Source organism: Salvelinus sp. IW2-2015, linkage group LG19 (assembly GCF_002910315.2).
Source record: "Salvelinus sp. IW2-2015 linkage group LG19, ASM291031v2, whole genome shotgun sequence".
In the NCBI taxonomy this organism is placed as follows: domain Eukaryota; kingdom Metazoa; phylum Chordata; class Actinopteri; order Salmoniformes; family Salmonidae; genus Salvelinus; species Salvelinus sp. IW2-2015.
Window position 1 is genome coordinate 12,238,974 of NC_036859.1, and position 22,915 is coordinate 12,261,888.

Here is a 22,915-nt window from a genome sequence, read left to right on the forward strand (position 1 = left end):
CAGAGAGATTCTACCAGTAGATGTTCATTACAAAAGAGATTAAGGACTGTGAAGCAAACAATAAAGTAACATACGGCAGGAAAAAAATAGAGCATTTTCCAATTATAGTATCTGACATTAAGCCAAGCGATACCAAACAAAGACAATAACTCCTTCAGCTGCTTCTTCTTACTTCCTGCATGCTCCCACTCTTTTTTCCACAATCTGTTTTTCCAGTTCCTTGTGCCATTGCTCTGAGCAAKACCTTACTGAGGGAGAGTCTACAGATTGTTCCCTGTCTGCCGGGCCTGACAGACTCAGTCTGTCATTCAGACAATTAAAGCAAATTTGTCTCTTTGAACCAGCACAAACAAGGTTGAACTGGGCTTGCAGAAATGACAGTCAGTGATTAAAATTAGGTCAGACAAGTTGACTTCAGAAGGAAGAATATATTGCTAATATATTTTGTTGTCCTCACTATTATGATGACATATAAAGAGTAACCAGGAAGACCTGTTACGAGGATACAAAAGTTACCAGAAAGTCAACACATTCAAGTCACCTGTTGTAGATTGTCCATGGCTGTGTAGAGGGTTAATGGGCAAATGCATTCTGCATCTGAAAATATGATGCTATGACCAAAAAAGACATCATAACATGATGTGCTACAATCTCTCATATCACATCAGTTCTCATCTGGCAAAGCAAACCAGATCGAACTGCACTAATTCACATGCAGTCAAWACTTATCAGCAAAAATACTGCATCAATAAGCAATTCTAGAGGTCCGATAGCTATCATCAGAGAGAAAGCTGCCAGCTTCAGTACATGAGAGGTGAAAGCCTTACTGTCAGAAGGTGAGTGTAGCTGGTGCATGAAGTCAGGCGCAGGACAGCAGAATGAGTGAGCAACGTACTTTACTCAACAAGGCACAAGGTAACAATTACACTTGACCAAAACAAGATGGTAAAGATAATTCACAGGTGAACACAGCACCCGTCAAAAAACAGGCATCAAAATAAACCTAACTGAACATGAAATAATCCCACACAACACCATGTGGGAAACAGAGGGTTTAAATACAGGAACAAATAATTGTGAAATGGAAAACAGGTGTGTGAAAACAAAGACAAAACCAAAGGAAAAAGAAAAGTGGATCGGCGATGGCTAGTAGACCGGCGACGCCGAGCGCCGCCCGAACAGGGAGAGGCACCGACCTCGGTGGAAGTCGTGACACTTACAGGCCCGGTTGAGAGCCTTGGGGTCTCAAGACGACTCTGGGATCCATTGGTCTCCTATTTGCAAGTCTTTTGATCCACGTTGCAACCCTGATGTGATGTCCCTCATCTTCACTTCAAGACTTCTGAAACAGAAAGCCCAGGATGGGTTTACCTTTACCGTACTTCAGTAGGAACACACATTTGTAGAAGGTAGGCTTCTAAAGGTACTGCTGTAAACTATGCCACCAAACACCATTAGAGCACAGATCATTCATATTTTATTGGACCTGCATAGCCTACATTAAGGATGCAAAGATGTGATGACTGCAGGTCTAGCCTATGGTCCCAAAGTTTACAGACCAAAATCCTTTTGAGGCGACAGATGTTCAAAACWAATTATTTTTACTCCAACATGCTCTTGAAAAAGCAATCAAATGCATTGGTATTAGTTTAATTAAAAATGAAAGATAATTGTCTTATGCCACAGCCACTTTATTTTCTGTAAAGCCATATCAGTCAATATGCATAAAGCCTTCTTGATTCACTGTTTTGCATTCAGGGAATAACACTGTCGAACTCAAATTAGTGCTCGCTTGGCAGTTAAATTACTCTCAAGGAAATGTCTAGGAAATAGCAGGCCATTATTAAGTCTCCCATGTAGTTAACTGATATGTGATGCCCCTACTGTGCAAACAATTGAGAGCGGAGTGTAAAGATTAAGCCAAAGTTCAGCATCATTAAGCCAAAGTTCAGCATCTTAAAGACTATCTTCTTTCTGAATTTTGAAGACTTCCTTTACAACCAGTCTGAACCTTCCACAGCAGAAGCACATGATATAGTATCACAGCCAATATGTGATTACAGTCCCATAGGTCTATAAATTGGATGTGCAGTGAGCACAATTCTGTTCTTTACCGATTTGTTTACTTATCTGCTTCCTTCATCCGCCAAATGGAATATGGAGCGTAACATGTAAATTAATAATAATAATKATCATCATCATCATGGTGATAATGATACGCCAGTCTAATTCCATAGCTGGTAGGCTTTAAAAGATTAGCACAGAGTCCTGCTCTAGGGTAATACATTAAACTTTAGCKTCGCCCCGCTGCGTACAGAACGTCGGCATTTATCCCTTACTAAATCCCCTTTCTAGAATGCCCTTCTAGCCAATCAGAAATGAGTATTCAACAACGCTGTGGGATTTTGATAAAGGTCAGGAGTCTAATTGAACAAATAAACAGATCACTAGAGTCTGTGAGGACATAATAGGGATACACACATGGGTATCACAGAAAGCATTGGAAAAAGTGTGGCTTTACAGGACATTTATCAAAAGCTATCAAAAACTATATCACGGTTATATCAAAAGTGACGTGTTAAAAAGTTTGTTTGAGGTACATTTTTCATACAATTTCATAACCGTTTTTTAAATAATGTTATGGCCTGGGTATAGGCTATACCATTTACTTTATCAACGTAACAGCTTCTTCATCCACCAAAAAATAGATAGGCCAACTTTCCCTTTTTCCATCCAGATGGATAACATTATATTAGGGAATTCCTGTCATAACTCAGGGGTATGGAAAAGTTATTATGATAGATGCCTGACCAACTACTGTTAGAAAAAGTATCTCATTTGTGAAGGAATACAAGATTTGACATGGTCCCTTTGAGGAGGTGCTGAGAGGAAACCTGACTGTAGGTACTTTAAAACCATTGTCCTCAATTTCCATTTGTAAAACACATTAGAAATGTTAAATGGTCTGTGTTTTGGATGTAGCCTACATACAGTGGGTATTTATATACTGTATTATCTAGGCTACATGCCACTGAAGGCTATTTAAAGCCACATTTTAGTCACTCTCAGCAAGTCTCKGATGTATGGCACGTTCTCACATGCWAGTCACAACTAGGAAATGTTCAACTTGCTAACTGGTTGAACTTGGCAKGTGTATAACTACAAACAGTTAGCATGTAGGACATTTCAAAGTTTCCTAGTTCCAACTAGCACGTAAASGTGGCAGTAGGCTATCTATAACCCGTTTTAATCTCCCTCTCTGTAGCTCTCTCCCTACCTACCTACAGAAAATAACTAATATTTTTACTTCAACATTTATGAGGAAAAAAAATAAAACTATTGTTTCCAACCCCCATTGGTCTCAACAGTACATTGGATCAGTAGTTTGCTTACCAGATTGTTATTCTCAAAATTAGATATGTCTCAATAACTCACAACGGCTGCAAGAGACAGAACAGATGGACAGTACTTAAATTAAGGTATTTTTGGTATTAATTTAACTCACTTTCATAATTTTTGTATAATTCCATAGCGGGATGATGAATGTGTGTAAATAGGCTGAGGCTCGGTGTGTCAATCTGATTGCACAGGGAGCGGTGCGAGTAGGAGAGAGAGAGAAGCGCTCGAGCGCTTGGAGTCACTTCTGAGTGCACCAATTGGACGAGACGTTTTCCATGGGTTTGAAAGGGCACACTTTTTCATGCGTTTATAGCTTGGATGAAACACATGCACATACTGTAGTGGGCTTCGTGTAGGGAACCTCTTGGACTTCAATCCCAGTTTAAAATTATTTGATTTAACGTATCAATTAACCATGGATGCTACGATTTACCAAATCATCTTTGGGGAGTTTGGAGACCCAAACTGCAGTGTGATGGATTCATTTCAAGACAGTTTCTATGAAAACGCATCGTTCTCTTTGATGGATTTTGACGGTACGATTTGGGGTGATTTTGACACGGTCATCAATGGTTAGGCTAATGCTATTTCTTGAGGACTTGGACGAATAATGATCATTATTGAAACGTCTTTTTATTTATTTAAAGGTTTGTATTGCAATGCCACAACGGATGAGATTGGAACATGTTGGCCAAAGAGCAACACCGGACGGATGGTGGAGAGACCCTGTCCCGAGTACATCAATGGGGTGAAGTACAACACAACAAGTAAGAAATTAAACCATTTAATTCTGTTAACGTTTTTTTCCCACCGTGTATGTTTATGGGGTTTGTCGCTGTCCATGCGTAATTGGTTGGCGATACTTTTCTGGTGGTAATGTTGCAGATCATAAATTAAGCAAACACAGTTTAGAGTTATCTAAACTGCAATCGAAACCAATCTTCTAGTACTAGCTACAGTAATAATATCATATTTAGTTGTGCAATCGAAACCAATCTTCTAGTACTAGCTACAGTAATAATATCATATTTAGTTTGCGCGTGGGTTGCTGGAATAGAGTCAGAAGACTCAAGCACCATTTTTGCAAATGCGAATACATGCAGTTTTCTCCAATTGCTCTACCAAGATGTGTGATGGTATAGTAACACATTTTTAACAGGAAACACTGTAATGAAATGAATTGTCATATACTCATAATTTTGTAATACACCCAGTATACATTTGAACGGAAATCTGAAATCAAATCCAGTGTGATTTGATCCAATTGATGTTATTTTTATATTGAATACTGAGTCAAGTTATGTCTACAATAACCATCCTGTTATGACACATGATCAACAATGTCAAAATAAGCAACACTATCTTTCCTCTCTGTTTTGGCTCTCTGACCTGCCCTGTGCTTTTGGTGGACTTAGTTTTCATCACCATACCTAACCTGCCAACATTCATTCATTCATTCATCTTTCATTAATTTCTCAAGATGGATTACTACACATGGGCGAGCAGCAACACCCTGATTGATAATGTAGAGAAACACCTGTGTCACTCGATGCATCATTGTTCACATCCAGAAGAGTAGTTATTGATGAGAATCGCTAATTAAATAATAGTGACAGATGTAATAATGAAAATAATAGATCACRGTTGATGGTGGAGCTGTCAACTCCAGAGATGGGCATAGAGATAGACATATTGTTTATTTATGAAGTCTGACAGGGTGATTTGAGATAACGAATGCAGAAAACAACATATTTGAACTGTACTTGTGCACGTGACAATAAAACTTAAAACTTGGATCTTATCTGTCATATGGTGACTGCCAATAACTTCAGATCAAAGTTGACAACAAATACAAAGTTCCCAATAGGCCTATTTCATTCATATTGAAATACATTTCATGTTTAAACAATTGAGTTCTATTTTGCTACTGTCTATAATTTTTCTCAATATGTAGCCTAACATGTGTGCAATGCTGTGCCAAATCTGTGATTTAGTGTATTTTTATTGGGTAAGCATTGGTAATATACAGTGCATTCGGAAAGTTTTCAGACTCCACATTTTGTTACGTTACAGCCTTATTCTAAAATGGATAACATCAAATAAATCCCTTATCAATCTACACAGAAGTCCAACCCCATAATGACAAAGCGAAAACAGTTTTTTAGAAATGTTAACAAATGTATAAAAATAAAAACAGAAATACCTTATTTACAAAAGTATTCAGACCCTTTGCTATGAGACTCGAAATTGAGCTCAGATGCATCCTGTTTCCATTTATCATCCTTGAGATGTTTCTACAGCTTGATTGGAGTCCACCTGTGGTAAATTCAATTGATTGGACATGATTTGGAAAGTTCTTTCAAAAACCAAGCCATGAGGTCGAAGGAATTGTCCATAGAAGTCCAAGACAGGATTGTGTCAAGGCACAGATCTGGGGAAGGTTACCAAAAAATGTCTGCAGCATTGAAGGTCCCCAAAAACACAGGGGCCTCCATCATTCTTAAATGGAAAAAGTTTGGAACTACCAATACTCTTCCTAGAGCTGGCCGCCCAGCCAAACTGAGCAATCGAGGGAGAAGGGCCTTGGTCAGGGAGGTGACCAAGAACACGATGGTCACTCTGACAGAGCTCCAGTGTTCCTTTGTAGAGATGGGAGAACCTGCTAGATGGACAACCATCTCTGCAGCACTCCACCAATCAGGACTTTGTGGTAGAGCGGCCAGACGGAAGCCACTCCTCAGTAAAAGGCACATGACAGCCCACTTGGTGTTTACCAAAAGGCACCTAAAGACTCTCAGACCATGAGAAATAAGATTATTTGGTCTGATGAAACCAAGATTGAACTCTTTGGCCTGAATGCCAAGTGTCATGTCTGGACGAAACCTGGCACGATCCCTTCGGTGAAGCATGGTAGCATTAGCATCCTGCTGTGGGAATGTTTTTCAGCAGCAAGGACTGGGAGACTGGTCAGGATCAAGGGAAAGATGAACGGAGCAAAGTACAGAGATCCTTGATGCTCCAGAGCGCTCAAGACCTCATACTGAGGTGAACGTTCACCTTCCAACAGGACAACAACCTAAGCATACAGCCAAGACAACACAGGAGTGGTTTCGGAACAAGTCTCTGAACTTCCTTGAGTGGCCCAGCCAGAGCCCAGCGATGCTCCCCATCATACCTGACAGAGCTTGAGAGGATCTGCAGAGAAGAATGGGAGAAACTAGTGTGCCAAAGAGACGAATGGGAGAAACTAGTGTGCCAAACTTGGTGTGCCAAACTTGTAGTGTCATACCCAAGAAGACTTGAGGCTGTAATCGGTGCCAAAGGTGCTTCAACAAAGTACTGAGTAAATGGTCTGAATGCTTGTGTAATTGTGATACTTAAGTTTTTTATTTTTCAAACATTTGCAAAAATGTTTAAAAACCTGTTTTACTTTGTCATTATGGGGTATTGTGTGTATATTGATGAGGTAAAATACTATTTTATCCATTTTAGAATGGGACTGTAACACAACAAAATGTGGAAAAGGTCAAAGGGTCTGAAAACTTTCCGAATGCACTGTATCTCTTCACCATCCGACGGACGAAACTGCGTTTGGCGATTTCTAGAGCGCTACCGGCCCGAATGCATTGTATGAGCTGTAAAGTTTGGTGGATGAGGAATAATGGTCTGAGGCGGTTTTTCATTGTTCAGGCTCCTGAGTTCCAGTGAAGGGAAATCTTAACGCTACAGCATACAATGACAATTTAGACGATTTTGTGCTTCCAACTTTGTGGCAACAGTTTGGGGAAGGCCCTTTCGTGTTTCAAAATGACAATGCCCCCGTGCACAAAGCGAGGTTTATAAAGAAATGGTTTGTTGAGATCGGTGTGTAAGAACTTGACTGGCCTGCACAGAGCCCTGATCTGAACCCCATCGAACACCTTTAAGATGCATTTGAACACTTACTGTGAGCCAGGCCTAATCGACCAAAATCTGTGAGAGACCTCATTAATGCTCTTGTCGTTGAATGGAAGCAAGTCCCCGCATCAATGTTCCAACTAGAGGTCGACCGATTAATCGGAATGGCCGATTAATTAGGGCCGATTTCAAGTTTTCATAACAATCGGAATCGGTATTTTTGGGCGCCGATTTGCCGATATATATATATATATACACTGCTCAAAAAAATAAAGGGAACACTTAAACAACACAATGTAACTCCAAGTCAATCACACTTCTGTGAAATCAAACTGTCCACTTAGGAAGCAACACTGATTGACAATACATTTCACATGCTGTTGTGCAATTGGAATAGACAACAGGTGGAAATTATAGGCAATTAGTGTAACAGTATAACTTTACGGCGTCCCTTCGCCCCGACACGGGCGCAAACCAGAGACCCTCTGCACACATCAACAACTGACACCCAGCGAAGCGTCGTTACCATCGCTCCACAAGCCGCGGCCCTTGCAGAGCAAGGTGCAACACTACTTCTAGGTTTCAGAGCAAGTGACGTAACTGATTGAATACGCTAGTAGCGCGTACCCGCTAACTAGCTAGCCATTTCACATCCGTTACACTCACCCCCCTTTCAACCTCCTCCTTTTCCGCTGCAACCAGTGATCCGGGTCAACAGATCAATGTAACAGTATAACTTTAAACCGTCCCCTCGCCCCGACACGGGCGGAACCAGGGACCCTCTGCACACATCAACAACGGTCGCCCACGAAGCATCGTTACCCATCGCTCCACAAAGTCCACGGCCCTTGCAGGGCAAGGTGCAACACTACTTGTAGGTTTCAGAGCAAGTGACGTAACTGATTGAAACGCTAGTAGCGCGTACCCGCTAACAGCTAGCCATTTCACATCCGTTACATTAGCAAGACACCCCCAATAAAGGAGTGGTTCTGCAGGTGGTGACCACAGACCACTTCTCAGTTCCTATGCTTCCTGGCTGATGTTTTGGTCACTTTTGAATGCTGGCGGTGCTTTCCCTCTAGTGGTAGCATGAGACGGAGTCTACAACCCACACAAGTGGCACAGGTAGTGCAGCTCATCCAGGATGGCACATCAATGCGAGCTGTGGCAAGAAGGTTTGCTGTGTCTGTCAGCGTAGTGTCCAGAGCATGGAGGCGCTACCAGGAGACAGGCAGTACATCAGGAGACGTGGAGGAGGTCGTAGGAGGGCAACAACCCAGCAGCAGGACCGCTACCTCCGCCTTTTTGCAAGGAGGAGCTAAATTCGCCACTGGCGCCCTGTGCTCTTCACAGATGAAAGCAGGTTCACACTGAGCACATGTGACAGAGTCTGGAGACGCCGTGGAGAACGTTCTGCTGATTGCAACATCCTCCAGCATGACCGGTTTGGCGTTGGGTCAGTCATGGTGTGGGTGGCATTTCTTTGGGGGCGCACAGCCCTCCATGTGCTCGCCAGAGGTACCTGACTGCCATTAGGTTCCCGAGATGAGATCCTCAGACCCCTTGTGAGACCATATGCTGGTGCGGTTGGCCCTGGGTTCCTCCTAATGCAAAGACAATGCTAGACCTCATGTGGCTGGAGTGTGTCAGCAGTTCCTGCAAGAGGAAGAATTTATGCTATGGCGTGGCCCGCCCGTTCCCCAGACCTGAATCCAATTGAGCACATCTGGGCATCATGTCTCACTCCATCCACCAACGCCACGTTGCACCACAGACTGTCCAGGAGTTGGCGGATGCTTTAGTCCAGGTCTGGGAGGAGATCCCTCAGGAGACCATCCGCCACCTCATCAGGAGCATGCCCAGGCGTTGTAGGGAGGTCATACAGGCACGTGGAGGCCACACACACTACTGAGCCTCATTTTGACTTGTTTTAAGGACATTACATCAAAGTTGGATCAGCCTGTAGTGTGGTTTTCCACTTTAATTTTGAGTGTGACTCCAAATCCAGACCTCCATGGGTTGATAAATTTGATTTCCATTGATCATTTTTGTGTGATTTTGTTGTCAGTACATTCAACTATGTAAAGAAAAAAAGTATTTAATAAGAATATTTCATTCATTCAGATCTAGGATGTGTTATTTTTAGTGTTCCCTTTATTTTTTTGAGCAGTGTATATATATATTTTTTACGCCTTTATTTAATCTTTATTTAACGAGGCAAGTCAGTTAAGAACACATTCTTATTTTCAATGACGGCCTAGGATTTTTAACCTTGTCGGCTCGGGGGATCCAATCTTGCAACCTTACAGTTAACTAGTCCAATGCTCTAACACCTGATTACATTGCACTCCACGAGGAGTCTGCCTGTTACGCGAATGCAGTAAGCTAAGGTAAGTTGCTAGCTAGCATTAAACTTATCTTATAAAAAACAATCAATCAATGACTGTCATTGCTCAAATGTGTACTTAACCATAAACATCAATGCCTTTCTTAAAATCAATACACAAGTATATATTCTTAAACCTGCATATTTAGCTAAAAGAAATCCAGGTTAGCAGGCAATATTAACCTGGTGAAATTGTGTCATTTCTCTTTGCGTTCATTGCACGCAGAGTCAGGGTATATGCAACAGTTTGGGCCGCTGGCTCTTTGCGAACTAATTTGCCAGAATTTTACGTAATTATGACATAACATTGAAGGTTGTGCAATGTAACAGGAATATTTAGACTCATGGATGCCACCCGTTAGATAAAATACGGAACGGAATGAACATTTTGTTTTCGAGGTGATAGTTTCCGGATTAGTCAAAGGTACAGTATATGGTTTAGAGAGAAATAGTCGACGCGTTATAATTCCTGTAATATCTTGCGGCTGAACTTGAAAGGGGTTCCTTCGTTATTTTACCGTTCATGTCTTCCATAGAGAATGTCTTGATCTACTTCAAATAAGGTCTGTGTTTCGCAGAGGAGCAGACTGACAGGGGACCATGCAGACAAGCTCTGCTCATGTTATTTGAGACTAAATTGGTTTATATTTATGTATTATATTAAGTTAAAATAAAAGTGTTCATTGTTCATTCAGTATTGTTGCAATTGTCATTATTACAAAAATGTGTGTGTGTATGATATATATATATATAAGTACATTATTTTTTAAATATTTCTTTTTAATCAGCCGATTAATCGGTATCGGCTTTTTTGTCCTCCAATAATCGGTATCGGCGTTGAAAAATCATAATCGGTCGACCTCTAGTTCCAACATCTAGTGGAAAGCCTTCCCAGAAGAGTGGAGGCTGTTACAGCAGCAAAGGGGGACCAACTCCATATTAATGCCCATGATTTTGGAATGAGATGTTCAATGAGCAGGTGTCCACATACTTTTTGTCATGTTGTTTTAATAGTCTACAGTATAGGCTATATAGGCCTATATCATTCAATACTATTTATATCAATTTGACATTCATTTAATTGAGTAATAATTTTGCTTTTGTAAGCTAATGTCTGTAATTTTACCTCAATATCCACCGGGAAAAAAATATACATGCAACATACAAAGTGTTGGTGCCACGTTTCATGAGCTGAAATAAAAGATCCCAGAAATGTCCATACGCACAAAAAGCTTATTTCTCTCAAATGTTGTGCACATTTGTTTACATCCCTGTCAGTGAGCATTTCTCTGCTGCCAAGATAATCCATCCACCTGACAGGTGTGGCATATCAAGAAGCTGATTAAACAGCATGATCAATACACAGGTGCACCTTGTGCTGGGGACAATAAAAGGCCACTCTAAAATGTAAAGTTTTGTCACAAAACACAATGGCACAGATGTCTCAAGTTTTGAGGGAGCGTGCAGTTGGCATGCTGACTGCAGGAATGTCCACCAGAGCTGTTGCCAGATCGTTTAATGTTAATTTCTCTACCATAAGCCGCTTCCAACGTCGTTTTAGAGAAATAGGCAGTACGACCAACCGGCCTCACAACCGCAGACCACGTGTAACCACTCCAGCCCAGGACCTCCACATCTGGCTTTTTCACCTGTGGTATCGTCTCAGAACAGCCACCCTGACAGCTGATAAAACTGTGGCTTTGCACAACCGAAGAATTTCTGAACAAACTGCCAAAAACTGCCTCAGGGAAGCTCATCTGCGTGCCCGTCGTCCTCACCAAGGCTGTTCCGGGCAGATGGCAGACTGCGTGTATGGCGTCGTGTGGGCGAGCGATTTACTGATGTCAACGTTATGAACAGAGTGTCCCATGGTGGTGGTGGGGTTATGGTATGGGCAGGCATAAGCTACGGACAATGAACACAATTGCATCAATGGCAATTTGAATGCACAGAGAAACCATGACGAGATCCTGAGGCACATTGTTGTGCCATTCTTACGGCTCCATCACCCCATGTTTCCGCATGATAATGCATGGCCCGATGTTGCAAGGATCTGTAAACATTTCCTGGAAGCTGAAAATGTCCCGGTTCTTCCATGGCCTGCATACTCACCAGACATGTCACCCATTGAGCATGTTTTGGACTGAGTAAAACCTTTGAAATTGTTGCATGTTACATTCATATTTTTGTTCAGAGTACTTCATGATGTGTTATAACATGTGCGCAATAATGTGCCAAATCTTGATTTAGTGCATTATTATAGAGTAAGCATTATAATAACCAGCCTCAATATTTGCAGCCATAGGTGAGGATTTCTTTTTAGGAGCTGATCCGTCGTCATTATTGTGGAATAATTCTAATGTTAAGGTAAGATTTGAATGGAGAAAGCTGTTCCGAGAGCATGTCACGATCGTCTACTGAAGAGAGTGAGGACCAAGGCGCAGCGCGTGAAAAGAACATTTATAACTTTTATTCAGAAGAGAGAAAACATGAAACGAACACTATACATAAACTAAACAAACGTGAAGCTATAAACGTTGTGCACACACACACAGGCTACCAACGTTCAAACATAGACAATTTCCCACAAACACCTAAAGCCTATGGCTACCTTAAATATGGCTCCCAATCAGAGACAACAATAACCAGCTGTCTCTGATTGAGAACCAAATCAGGCAACCATAGACTTTCCTAAACACCTACACTCAACCATAGACAATCCTAGACACATACACTCAACACAAACCCATACACTAAAACCAACACCCCCTTTACCATAATAAACACCCAAAACACAAACATACCCCATGTCACACCCTGACCTAACTAAAATAATAAAGAAAACAAAGAATACTAAGGCCAGGGCGTGACAGAGCAGTGCTGGCTTTCTTTCGATCCTATCAGTATCAACACATGCCTCAACGACGCACTTGGCAAACATTCTCTCTGCGTGGTGTTTTGGAAAACGKATGTTACGCCTTCGGCCGTTGTASGATAGATGCATCTTTGAAACACTCATAAGCCTAAATTCCGTCGCTATCGGGGAACCGGGCCCAGTATATCTTGTTCTATCTCTGCAAGCTAATGCCTAAGTTTTGGATCTGCAGGTTAAATATCTTTGTGGTGTGCAGGAAACCAATATCTGAATCCAGTCTGTCACATTAGCCCCTCTATTGAAATGACCACGATGGTGTCTTGGGAGTCGCCCGAAGTGTGTGCAACCAATCTGCTAACTTCAATCTGTAGTGTCCGAACAGTTTAGGCAAAATTTGAATGGAATAAGCTCATGCGAGAGTAGTGCTGCTTTTCTTTCAATCGTTTCAGTATCGACATGTGGTCTAACGATGCACTTAGCAAATGTTCTTTCTACYTGCTTGTTTTGGAAACACTCATAAGCAACGATGCATCTGATACAATCATCGTCATTTTTAAGTTAAATCCAACTGGGAAACAAGGCCCAGACCATTTCAATAATCAACAGATAATCAACAGATATTTGCTCGTCATTGAGATATAACTAGTCATCCCTGAATGTTTAGCTATGAGGAATATGTGTGTGAAATCCCAGCGGTCAGGATAATACATTTCTTTCCCACAGTGCTTCAGGGCATATACATAAAACATTTTTAAAAAGCAGCACACTGCAAAAGATAACAACACCAACATTTTAACTTGCAATCGCTGGTAATATTGACAGTTCATGTGTTAAATCAAATTTTATTGGTCACATACACATGGTTAGCAGATGTTAATGCGAGTGTAGTGAAATTCTTGTGCTTCTAGTTCCGTCAATATAGTAATATCTAACAAGTAATCTAACWAATTCACAACAACTACCTTATACACACAACTGTAAAGGGATGAATAAGAATATGTACATAGAAATATATGGTTGAGCGATGGTAGATCGGCATAGGCAAGATGCAGTAGATCGTATAGAAATAATAATGTCCGTTAGTCAGGCCTCGCGGCCACATCCGGCCCGCGAGAAGGTTTTTTAGCGGCCCCTGGGATGATCTTGATTTATTATTAGAACCGGCCCGCAGACCGCAGCAAGCCGGCAGCCCGCAGATCTTTTACACGCACCAATACTATCATTTCCCACAATGCAACGGTGACGCACCGAGCAGTAGGCTGCTTCATTTCAATATTTATTGGCACAGCAGTGTCAGCATCACAGTAAAATTAACTTTCAGATAACCATCAAAAATGGCAAAACGGAAGGTGGACACTGAGACCGGGGGTTTCAAACAAGGTGGGATCGGAGTATATGTTCACGGAGGATGCTGGAAAACCTGTGTGTCTTCTGTGTGGAGAAAGTGTGGCGGTACTGAAGAGTATAATCTGAGACGACATTATGAAACGAAACACGCGGACAAAAAACAGAATATGGACATGGAACAAAGGCTACAAAAGGCAGAGGAATTAAAACGGGCCTCAAATCTCGACAGGCTCTGTTCAAAAAAAGCCAAATCACAAGGCCAGGCTGTGTCAAGGCCAGTTTTTTTATTTTGCAGAAGAGATCGCTAAATCAGCCCGCCATTTTACGGAGGGGATTTCATCAAACTGCATGATTAAAGTTTGTGACGAAGTTTGCCCAGAAAAAAGGCAACTCTTTTTAAATGTGAGTCTGAGCAGAAACACCATTGCCGAGAGAGTAACCAGTTGTCCATCAATCTAAAAGAGCAGCTTGTGAAAAAGGGAAAAGATTTCATTGCATATTCCTTGGCTGTGGATGAGAGCACCGACATTTCTGACATTGCCCAGTTGTCAATTTTCATCCGCGGAGTGGACTCCAGCCTAAGCGTGACAGAGGAGTTTTTGGCTTTACGTCCTATGCATGGCACAACTACGGGGCATGATTTGTATGAAGAGTGTCAAGATGTGAATGAGATGGAGCTGCTTGGGAAAAACTCGTGGGTTTGACAACCGACGGAGCACCTGCGATGTGTGGACACAGGAGCGGATGGTGGCGAAGATACGGGAAAAGATGCAAGAGGAAAACGCGACAGGTGAGCTGACAGCTTATCATTGTATCATACACCAGGAAGCGTTGTGGGTAAAGCCTTGAAAATGGAGCATGTAATGAGCATCATCACGCGCACAGTTAACTTTAATCAGAGCCAAAGGTTTGTGAATCACCGCCAGTTCAAGGCATTTCTGACGAGATTAGAAAACGGAGGCATGGTGATTTGCCTTATCACACAGAGAGTTGCGATGGCTAAGCCAGGAAAGGTGCTTCAAAGTGTTTCGAGCTTCGTGAGGAGATTTGTCTGTTCTTGGACAGCAAAGGGAAAGACACAACACAACTCCGAGACGAAATGTTTCTGTGTGAAATGGCTTTTCTGTGTGACATACGAGTCATCTGAATGCAATGAACTTGCAGCTGCAGGTCGGGATCATGTCATCTCTGATATTGTACAGTACAGTGAAGGCATTTAAAAACCAAACTGACTCTGTGGGAGACGCAGATGCGGAAGAAAATTTGAGCCACTTTCCCAGCTGCCAGACCATGAAAAGAGAAGCTCTCCTACCAGTGCGTTCCCGAGCGCACAGTTGGCTGATTAAATAGGTATGCTTGCCGCTGACTTTCGAACGCGATTTGCTGACTTTGAAGCACAAAAAAAGCAGGTTGGAACTGCTCGGTAACCCATTTGCTGTTGACGTGGAAAGCTCACCACCAAACCTCCAAATGGAGTTGATTGACCTCCAATGCAATGATGCACTGAGGGCAAAATATGCGGCAGTGGTGCTGCGGAGTTCGCCCGTTTCCTCCCCGACACAAATGCCCACAGCTGCGCATCCAGGCTGCTCAAACGTTGGTCTATGTTTGGCAGCACATACCTGTGTGAACAACTGTTTTCTTTGATGAACCTGAACAAAACATCACACAGAAGTCGACTTACTGCTGAACACCTCACCTCAATTCTGAGGATTTCCTCAGCTCAGAGCCTTACCCCGAACATTGATGAAACTTGTGGGAAAAGATGGGACACCACCAGTATCACCCCAACCTCAAACAAGTGAAACATTACGTGGCAATCACATATTTAGAGTTTTTACTCAGTTCAAGTTTAAAAGTTAAAGTTTAATATTTGTTTCACTGCATGTTACTTCTCCTTAAACAAAGTGTTGTTTTTGATTAATAGATTTTTTGCACTTTATTTTATTGTATTTCAAATCCAATTATATTTTAAAAATATTTCAGTTGAGTGGATGATAGAAAATTGCTATTATTGTTTTTTTTCTTTGAAGTAAATTTAGCCCACTTTGCTAAAATAGAAAATAATAGGCTACTGATGGTGCCTTGAATACCGGTTTCTTTCATTTAATGTTCATGTTATGGGATTTTTATATAAAGGAAATTTGTCTTTTGTGTCTGTTGAAAAATTAAAGATTACTGACAGAGCCATAAGAAAATATTGCTTTATTATCTGATCATATTGGAATATATTTGTTAGGTTTTTCAGTAGGTTCAATTAGGTTCACTAGACTATATGCGTCATTTAAAAATTTTTCAATGAACATTCGAACAGTCCGGCCCGTCGGCTTGTAGCTAATTTTTTTATTTGGCCCTCCGTCCATTTGACTTTGACACCCCTGGTATAGAATACAGTAATACATACGAGATGAGTAATGTAGGATATGTAAACAGTATTAAAGTTGTGTTATTTAAAGTGACGAGCGATGTCACTCCCTGACCTTAGAGAGCCTTTTTTTATGTCTCTTTTTGGTTTGGTCAGGGTTGATTTGGGTGGGCATTCTATGTCCTTTATTTCTATGATTTGTGTTTCTATGTTTTGGCCGGGTATGGTTCTCAATCATGGACAGCTGTCTATCGTTGTCTCTGATTGGGAATCATACTTAGGCAGCCCTTTTTCCACCTGTGATTGTGGGTGTTGATTTGTTAGTGGCACTATAGCCCTCGGAAGATTCACGGTCGTTTATTTTGTTTCTTGTTTTGTTGGCGACATTCTATAATAAAAGGAAATGTACGCTCACAACGCTGCACTTTGGTCCACTTCTTTCGACGGCCGTGACAAGTGATACCTTTATTAAGTCCATTTATTAAAGTGACCAGAGATTTGAGTCTGTATGTTGGCAGTAGCCTCTCTATGTTAATGATGGCTGTTTAACAGTCTGATGGCCTTGAGATAGAAGCTGTTTTCAGTCTCTTGAGCCCAGCTTTGATGCACCTGTACTGACCTCGCCTTCTGGATGATAGCGGGGTGAACAGGCAGTGGCTCGGGTGGTTGTTTGTCCTTGATGATCTTTTTGGCCTTCCTGTGACATCGGGTGCTGTAGGTGTCCTGGTGGGCAGATAGTTTGCCCCCAGTGATGCGTTGTGCAGACCGCATCACCTCTGGAGAGCCTTGCGGTTGAGGGCGGTGCAGTTGCCGTACCAGGCAGTGATACAGCCCGACAGGATGCTCTCGATTGTGCATCTGTAAAAGTTTGAGTGTTTTAGGTGACAAGCCACATTTCTTCAGCCTCCTGAGGTTGAAAAGGCGCTGTAGCGCCTTCTTCACCACGCTGCCTGTGTGGGTGGAGCCATTTCAGTTTGCCCGTGTTGTGTATGCCGAGGAACTTCAAATGTTCCACCATCTCCACTACTATCCCGTCGATGTGGAGGTGCTCCCTCTGCTGTTTCCTGAAGTCCACAATCATCTCCTTTTGTTTGTGACATTGAGTGAGAGGTTATTTTCCTGACACCTATAACTCGAGTGCCCTCACCTCGTCCATGCGTAGGTGTCCTCATCGTTTCTTTTCATTTAACCTTTATTTAACTAGGCAAGTATTTAAGAACAAATTATTATTTACAATGAGTGGCATGGAACTGCCTTGTTCAGGGGCAGAACGACAGATTTTTACCTTGTCAGCTTCAAGGATTCGATCTAGCAACCTTTTGGTTACTGGCCAATGCTCTAACCACTAGGATACCTGCCGTCGTTGTTGGTAATCAAGCCTACCACTGTAGTGTCGTCTGCAAACTTGATGATTGAGTTGGAAGCGTGCATGGCCACGCAGTCATGGGTGAACAGGTACTACAGGAGAGAGCTGAGAACGCACCCTTGTGGGGCCCCAGTGTTGGAGATGTTGTTTCCTACCTTCACCACCTGGGGGCAGCCCGTCAGAAAGTCCAGGACCCAGGGTCTCAAGCTTAATGACGAGTTTGAAGGGTACTATGGTGTTAAATGCTGAGCTGTAATCGATGAACATCATTCTTACATAGGTATCCCTCTTGTCCAGATGGGTTAGGGCAGTGTGCAGCYTGGTTGCGATTGCGTCGTCTGTGGACCTATTGGGGCGGTAAGCAAATTGGAGTGGGTCTAGGGTGTCAGGTAGGGTGGAGGTGATATGATCCTTGACTCGTCTCTCAAGCACTTCATGATGACGGAAGTCAGTGCTACGGGACGATTGTCGTTTAGCTCAGTTACRTTAGCTTTCTTGGGAACATGAACAATGGTGGCCATCTTGAAGCATGTGGGGACAGCAGACTGGGACAGGGATTGATTGAATATGTCCGTAAACACACCAGCCAGCTGGTCTGCGCATGCTCTGAGGACGCGGCTAGGGATGCCGTCTGGGCCGGCAGCCTTGCGAGGCTTAACAAATTGAAATGTTTTACTCACGTTGGCCACGGAGATGGAGAACCCACAGGCTTTGGTAGCGGGCCGTGTCAGTGGCACTGTATTGTCCTCAAWGCGAGCAAAGAAGTTGTTTAATTTGTCTGGGAGCAAGACGTCGATGTCAGCGACTGGGCTGGTTTTCTTTTTGTAATCCGTGATTGACTGTAGACCCTGCCACATACGTGTCGTGTTTGAGCTGTTGAATTGCGACTRTACTTTCTCTCTATAGTGACGCTTTGCCTGTTTGATTGCCTTGCGGTGTGAATAGCTGCACTGTTTATATTCGGCCATGTTTCCAGTCGCCTTGCCATGATTAAAAGCGGTGGTTCGCGCTTTGAGTTTTGGGCGAAGCTGCTATCAATCAACGATTTCRGGTTAGGAAAGGTTTGAATAGTCACAGTGGGTACCACATCACCGATGCGCTTGCTAATAAARTCGCTCACCAAGTCAGCGTATACATCAATGTTATTGTCTGAGGCTATCCAGAACATATCCCAGTCCACGTGATCGAATCCGATTTGTCAGACCAGTGTTGGATAGACCTGAGCACGGGCGTTTCCTGTTTTAGTTTCTGTCAATAGACTGGGAGCAACAAAATGTAATCATGGTCAGATTTGCCGAAGGCAGGGCGGGGGAGGGCTTTGTATGCATAGCGGAAGTTAGAGGAGCAATGATCCAGAATGCCACCAGCTTGTGTCGCGCATTCGACATGCTGATTGAATTTAGGAGGTCTTGTTCTCAGGTTAGCATTGTTAAACAACTTCTTAGGGCTAGGCCCCTTTTTTCTCCACTTCKTGTCTGAAGGACGTGCCRAAAGTAAACTGCCTGTAGCTCAGGCCCTGAAGCCAGGATATGCATATAATTGGTACCATTGGAAAGAAAACACCTTGAAGTTTGTAGAAATGGTAAAATAATGTAGAATAATATAACAAAATAGATATGGTAGGAGAAAATCCAAAGAAAAACCAACCAGAATTGTTTTTGTTGTTGAGAGACCATCCTCTTAGAAAGGCAAGAGAAAGGTCATATTGAAAATTAGCTCCCTGGATGCAATTCCTATGGCTGTCAGCAGTCTATGTTCAAGGTTTCAGGCTCGTAACTTCAAAAACGGGATATAAAGAAGGATTTTATCTAACAAAACTACACTACATGTTATAGCTGGGACCCTTTGGATGTCAAATCAGAGGAAGATTTTCAAAAAGTAAGTGAATATTTAATCGTTATATGTGAATTTATGAAACCTGTGCCGGTGGAAAAATATTTTGATGTGGGGCGCCGTCCTCAAACAATCGCATGGCATGTTTTCGCTGTAATAGCTACTATAACAGATTAAATATTCACTTACTTTTTGAAAATCTTCCTCTGATTTGACATCCAAAGGGTCCAGCTATAACATGTAGTGTAGTTTTGTTAGATAAAATCTTCTTTATATCCCGTTTTTGAAGTTACGAGCCTGAAACCTTGAACAATAGACTGCTGACAGCCATAGGAATTGCATCCAGGGAGCTAATTTTTCAATATGACCTTTCTCTTGCCTTTCTAAGAGGATGGTCTCTCAACAACAAAAACAATTCTGGTTGGTTTTTTCTTTGGATTTTCTCCTACCATATCTATTTGTTATATTATTCTACATTATTTTACCATTTCTACAAACTTCAAGGTGTTTTCTTTCCAATGGTACCAATTATATGCATATCCTGGTCTCAGGGCCTGAGCTACAGGCAGTTTACTTTAGGCACGTCCTCTCTCAGACATGAAGTGGAGAAAAAGGGGCCTAGCCCTAAGAAGTTGTTTAACAATGCTAACCTGAGAACAAGACCTCTAAATTCAATCAGCATGTCGAATGCGCGACACAAGCTGGTGGATCATTGCTCCTCTAACTTCCGCTATGCATACAAAGCCCCCCCCTCCCCCGCCAAATCTGACCATGATTACATTTTGTTGCTCCCAGTCTATTGACAGAAACTAAAACAGGAAACGCCCGTGCTCAGGTCTATCCAACACTGGTCTGACAAATCGGATTCGATCACGTGGACTGGGATATGTTCTGGATAGCCTCAGACAATAACATTGATGTATACGCTGACTTGGTGAGCGAGTTTATTAGCAAGCGCATCGGTGATGTGGTACCCACTGTGACTATTCAAACCTTTCCTAACCGGAAATCGTTGATTGATAGCAGCTTCGCCCAAAACTCAAAGCGGCGAACCACCGCTTTTAATCATGGCAAGGCGGACTGGAAACATGGCCGAATATAAACAGTGCAGCTATTCACACCGCAAGGCAATCAAACAGGCAAAGCGTCACTATAGAGAGAAAGTAAAGTCGCAATTCAACAGCTCAAACACGACACGTATGTGGCAGGGTCTACAGTCAATCACGGATTACAAAAAGAAAACCAGCCCAGTCGCTGACATCGACGTCTTGCTCCCAGACAAATTAAACAACTTCTTTGCTCGCATTGAGGACAATACAGTGCCACTGACACGGCCCGCTACCAAAGCCTGTGGGTTCTCCATCTCCGTGGCCAACGTGAGTAAAACATTTCAATTTGTTAAGCCTCGCAAGGCTGCCGGCCCAGACAGCATCCCTGCCGCGTCCTCAGAGCATGCGCAGACCAGCTGGCTGGTGTGTTTACGGACATATTTCAATCAATCCCTGTCCCAGTCTGCTGTCCCACATGCTTCAAGATTGGCCACCATTGTTCATGTTCCCAAGAAAGCTAAAGTAACTGAGCTAAACGACAATCGTCCCGTAGCACTGACTTCCGTCATCATGAAGTGCTTGAGAGACGAGTCAAGGATCATATCACCTCCACCCTACCTGACACCCTAGACCCACTCCAATTTGCTTACCGCCCCAATAGGTCACAAGACGACGCAATCGCAACCACGCTGCACACACTGCCCTAACCCATCTGGACAAGAGGGATACCTATGTAAGAAGAAATGTTCATCGATTACAGCTCAGCATTTAAACACCATAGTACCCTTCAAACTCGTCATTAAGCTTGAGACCCTGGGTCCTGGACTTACTGACGGGCTGTCCCCCAGGTGGTGAAGGTAGGAAACAACATCTCCAACACTGGGGCCCACAAGGGTGCGCTTCTCAGCTCTCTCCTGTAGTCCTGTTCACCCATGACTGCTGGCCATGCACGCTTCCAACTCAATCATCAAGTTTGCAGACGACACTAACAGTGTAGGCTTGATTACCAACAACGACGGCAAGGTATCCTTGTGGTTGAGCATTGGCCAGTAACCAAAAGGTTGCTAGATCGAATCCTTGAAGCTGACAAGGTAAAAATCTGTCGTTCTGCCCCTGAACAGGCAGTTCCTATGCCGTCATTGTAAATAATAATTTGTTCTTAACTGACTTGCCTAGTTAAATAAAGGTTAAATGAAAAGAAAACGATGAGACAGCCTACATGGACGAGGTGAGGGCCCTCGGAGTGTGGTGTCAGGAAAAATAACCTCTCACTCAATGTCAAACAAAAACAAAGGAGATGATTGTGGACTTCAGAAACAGCAGAGGGAAGCACCTCCCATCGACGGGATAGTAGTGGAGATGGTGGAACATTTGAAGTTCCTCGGCATACACAACACGGCAAACTGAAATGGTCCACCCACACAGGCAGCGTGGTGAAGAAGGCGCTACAGCGCCTTTTCAACCTCAGGAGGCTGAAGAAATGTGGCTTGTCACCTAAAACACTCAAACTTTTACAGATGCACAATCGAAGAGCATCCTGTCGGGCTGTATCACTGCCTGGTACGGCAACTGCACCGCCCTCAACCGCAAGGCTCTCCAAGAGGTGAATGCGGTCTGCACAACGCATCACTGGGGGCAAACTATCTGCCCACCAGGACACCTACAGCACCCGATGTCACAGGAAGGCCAAAAAGATCATCAAGGACAACAACCACCCGAGCCACTGCCTGTTCACCCCGCTATCATCCAGAAGGCGAGGTTCAGTACAGGTGCATCAAAGCTGGGCTCAAGAGACTGAAAAACAGCTTCTATCTCAAGGCCATCAGACTGTTAAACAGCCATCATTAACATAGAGAGGCTACTGCCAACATACAGACTCAAATCTCTGGTCACTTTTAATAAATCGACTTATAAAGGTATCACTTGTCACGGCCGTCGAAAGAAGTGGACCAAAGTGCAGCGTTTGTGAGCGTACATTTCCTTTATTATAGAATGTCGCCAACAAAACAAGAAACAAAATAAACGACCGTGAATCTTCCGAGGGCTATAGTGCCACTAACAAAAGTCAACTACCCACAATCACAGGTGGGAAAAAGGGCTGCCTAAGTATGATTCCCAATCAGAGACAACGATAGACAGCTGTCCATGATTGAGAACCATACCCGGCCAAAACATAGAAACACAAATCATAGAAATTAAAGGACATAGAATGCCCACCCAAATACACCCTGACCAAACCAAAAAAGACATAAAAAAAGGCTCTCTAAGGTCAGGGAGTGGACATCGCTCGTCACTTTAAATAACACAACTTTAATAACTGTTTACATATCCTACATTACTCATCTCGTATGTAATTACTGTATTCTATACCAGGGGTGTCAAAAGTCAAATGGACGGA

The 22,915-nt window shown here is 42.8% G+C and overlaps 1 protein-coding gene across 1 annotated transcript in view; it reads left to right on the plus strand.

Annotated features, from left to right (window-relative positions):
• Positions 1-3,718: 3,718 nt before the first annotated feature.
• The window catches only part of LOC111979595 (corticotropin-releasing factor receptor 2), a 94,786-nt gene continuing 75,589 nt past the window's right edge, over positions 3,719-22,915 (plus strand). Inside the window, exons 1-2 of the mRNA XM_070448822.1 lie at positions 3,719-3,935; positions 4,047-4,166. Of these exons, the coding sequence (XP_070304923.1) occupies positions 3,815-3,935; positions 4,047-4,166 (241 nt within the window). The 5' untranslated portion in view covers positions 3,719-3,814. The remainder of the gene's footprint in view (positions 3,936-4,046; positions 4,167-22,915) is intronic.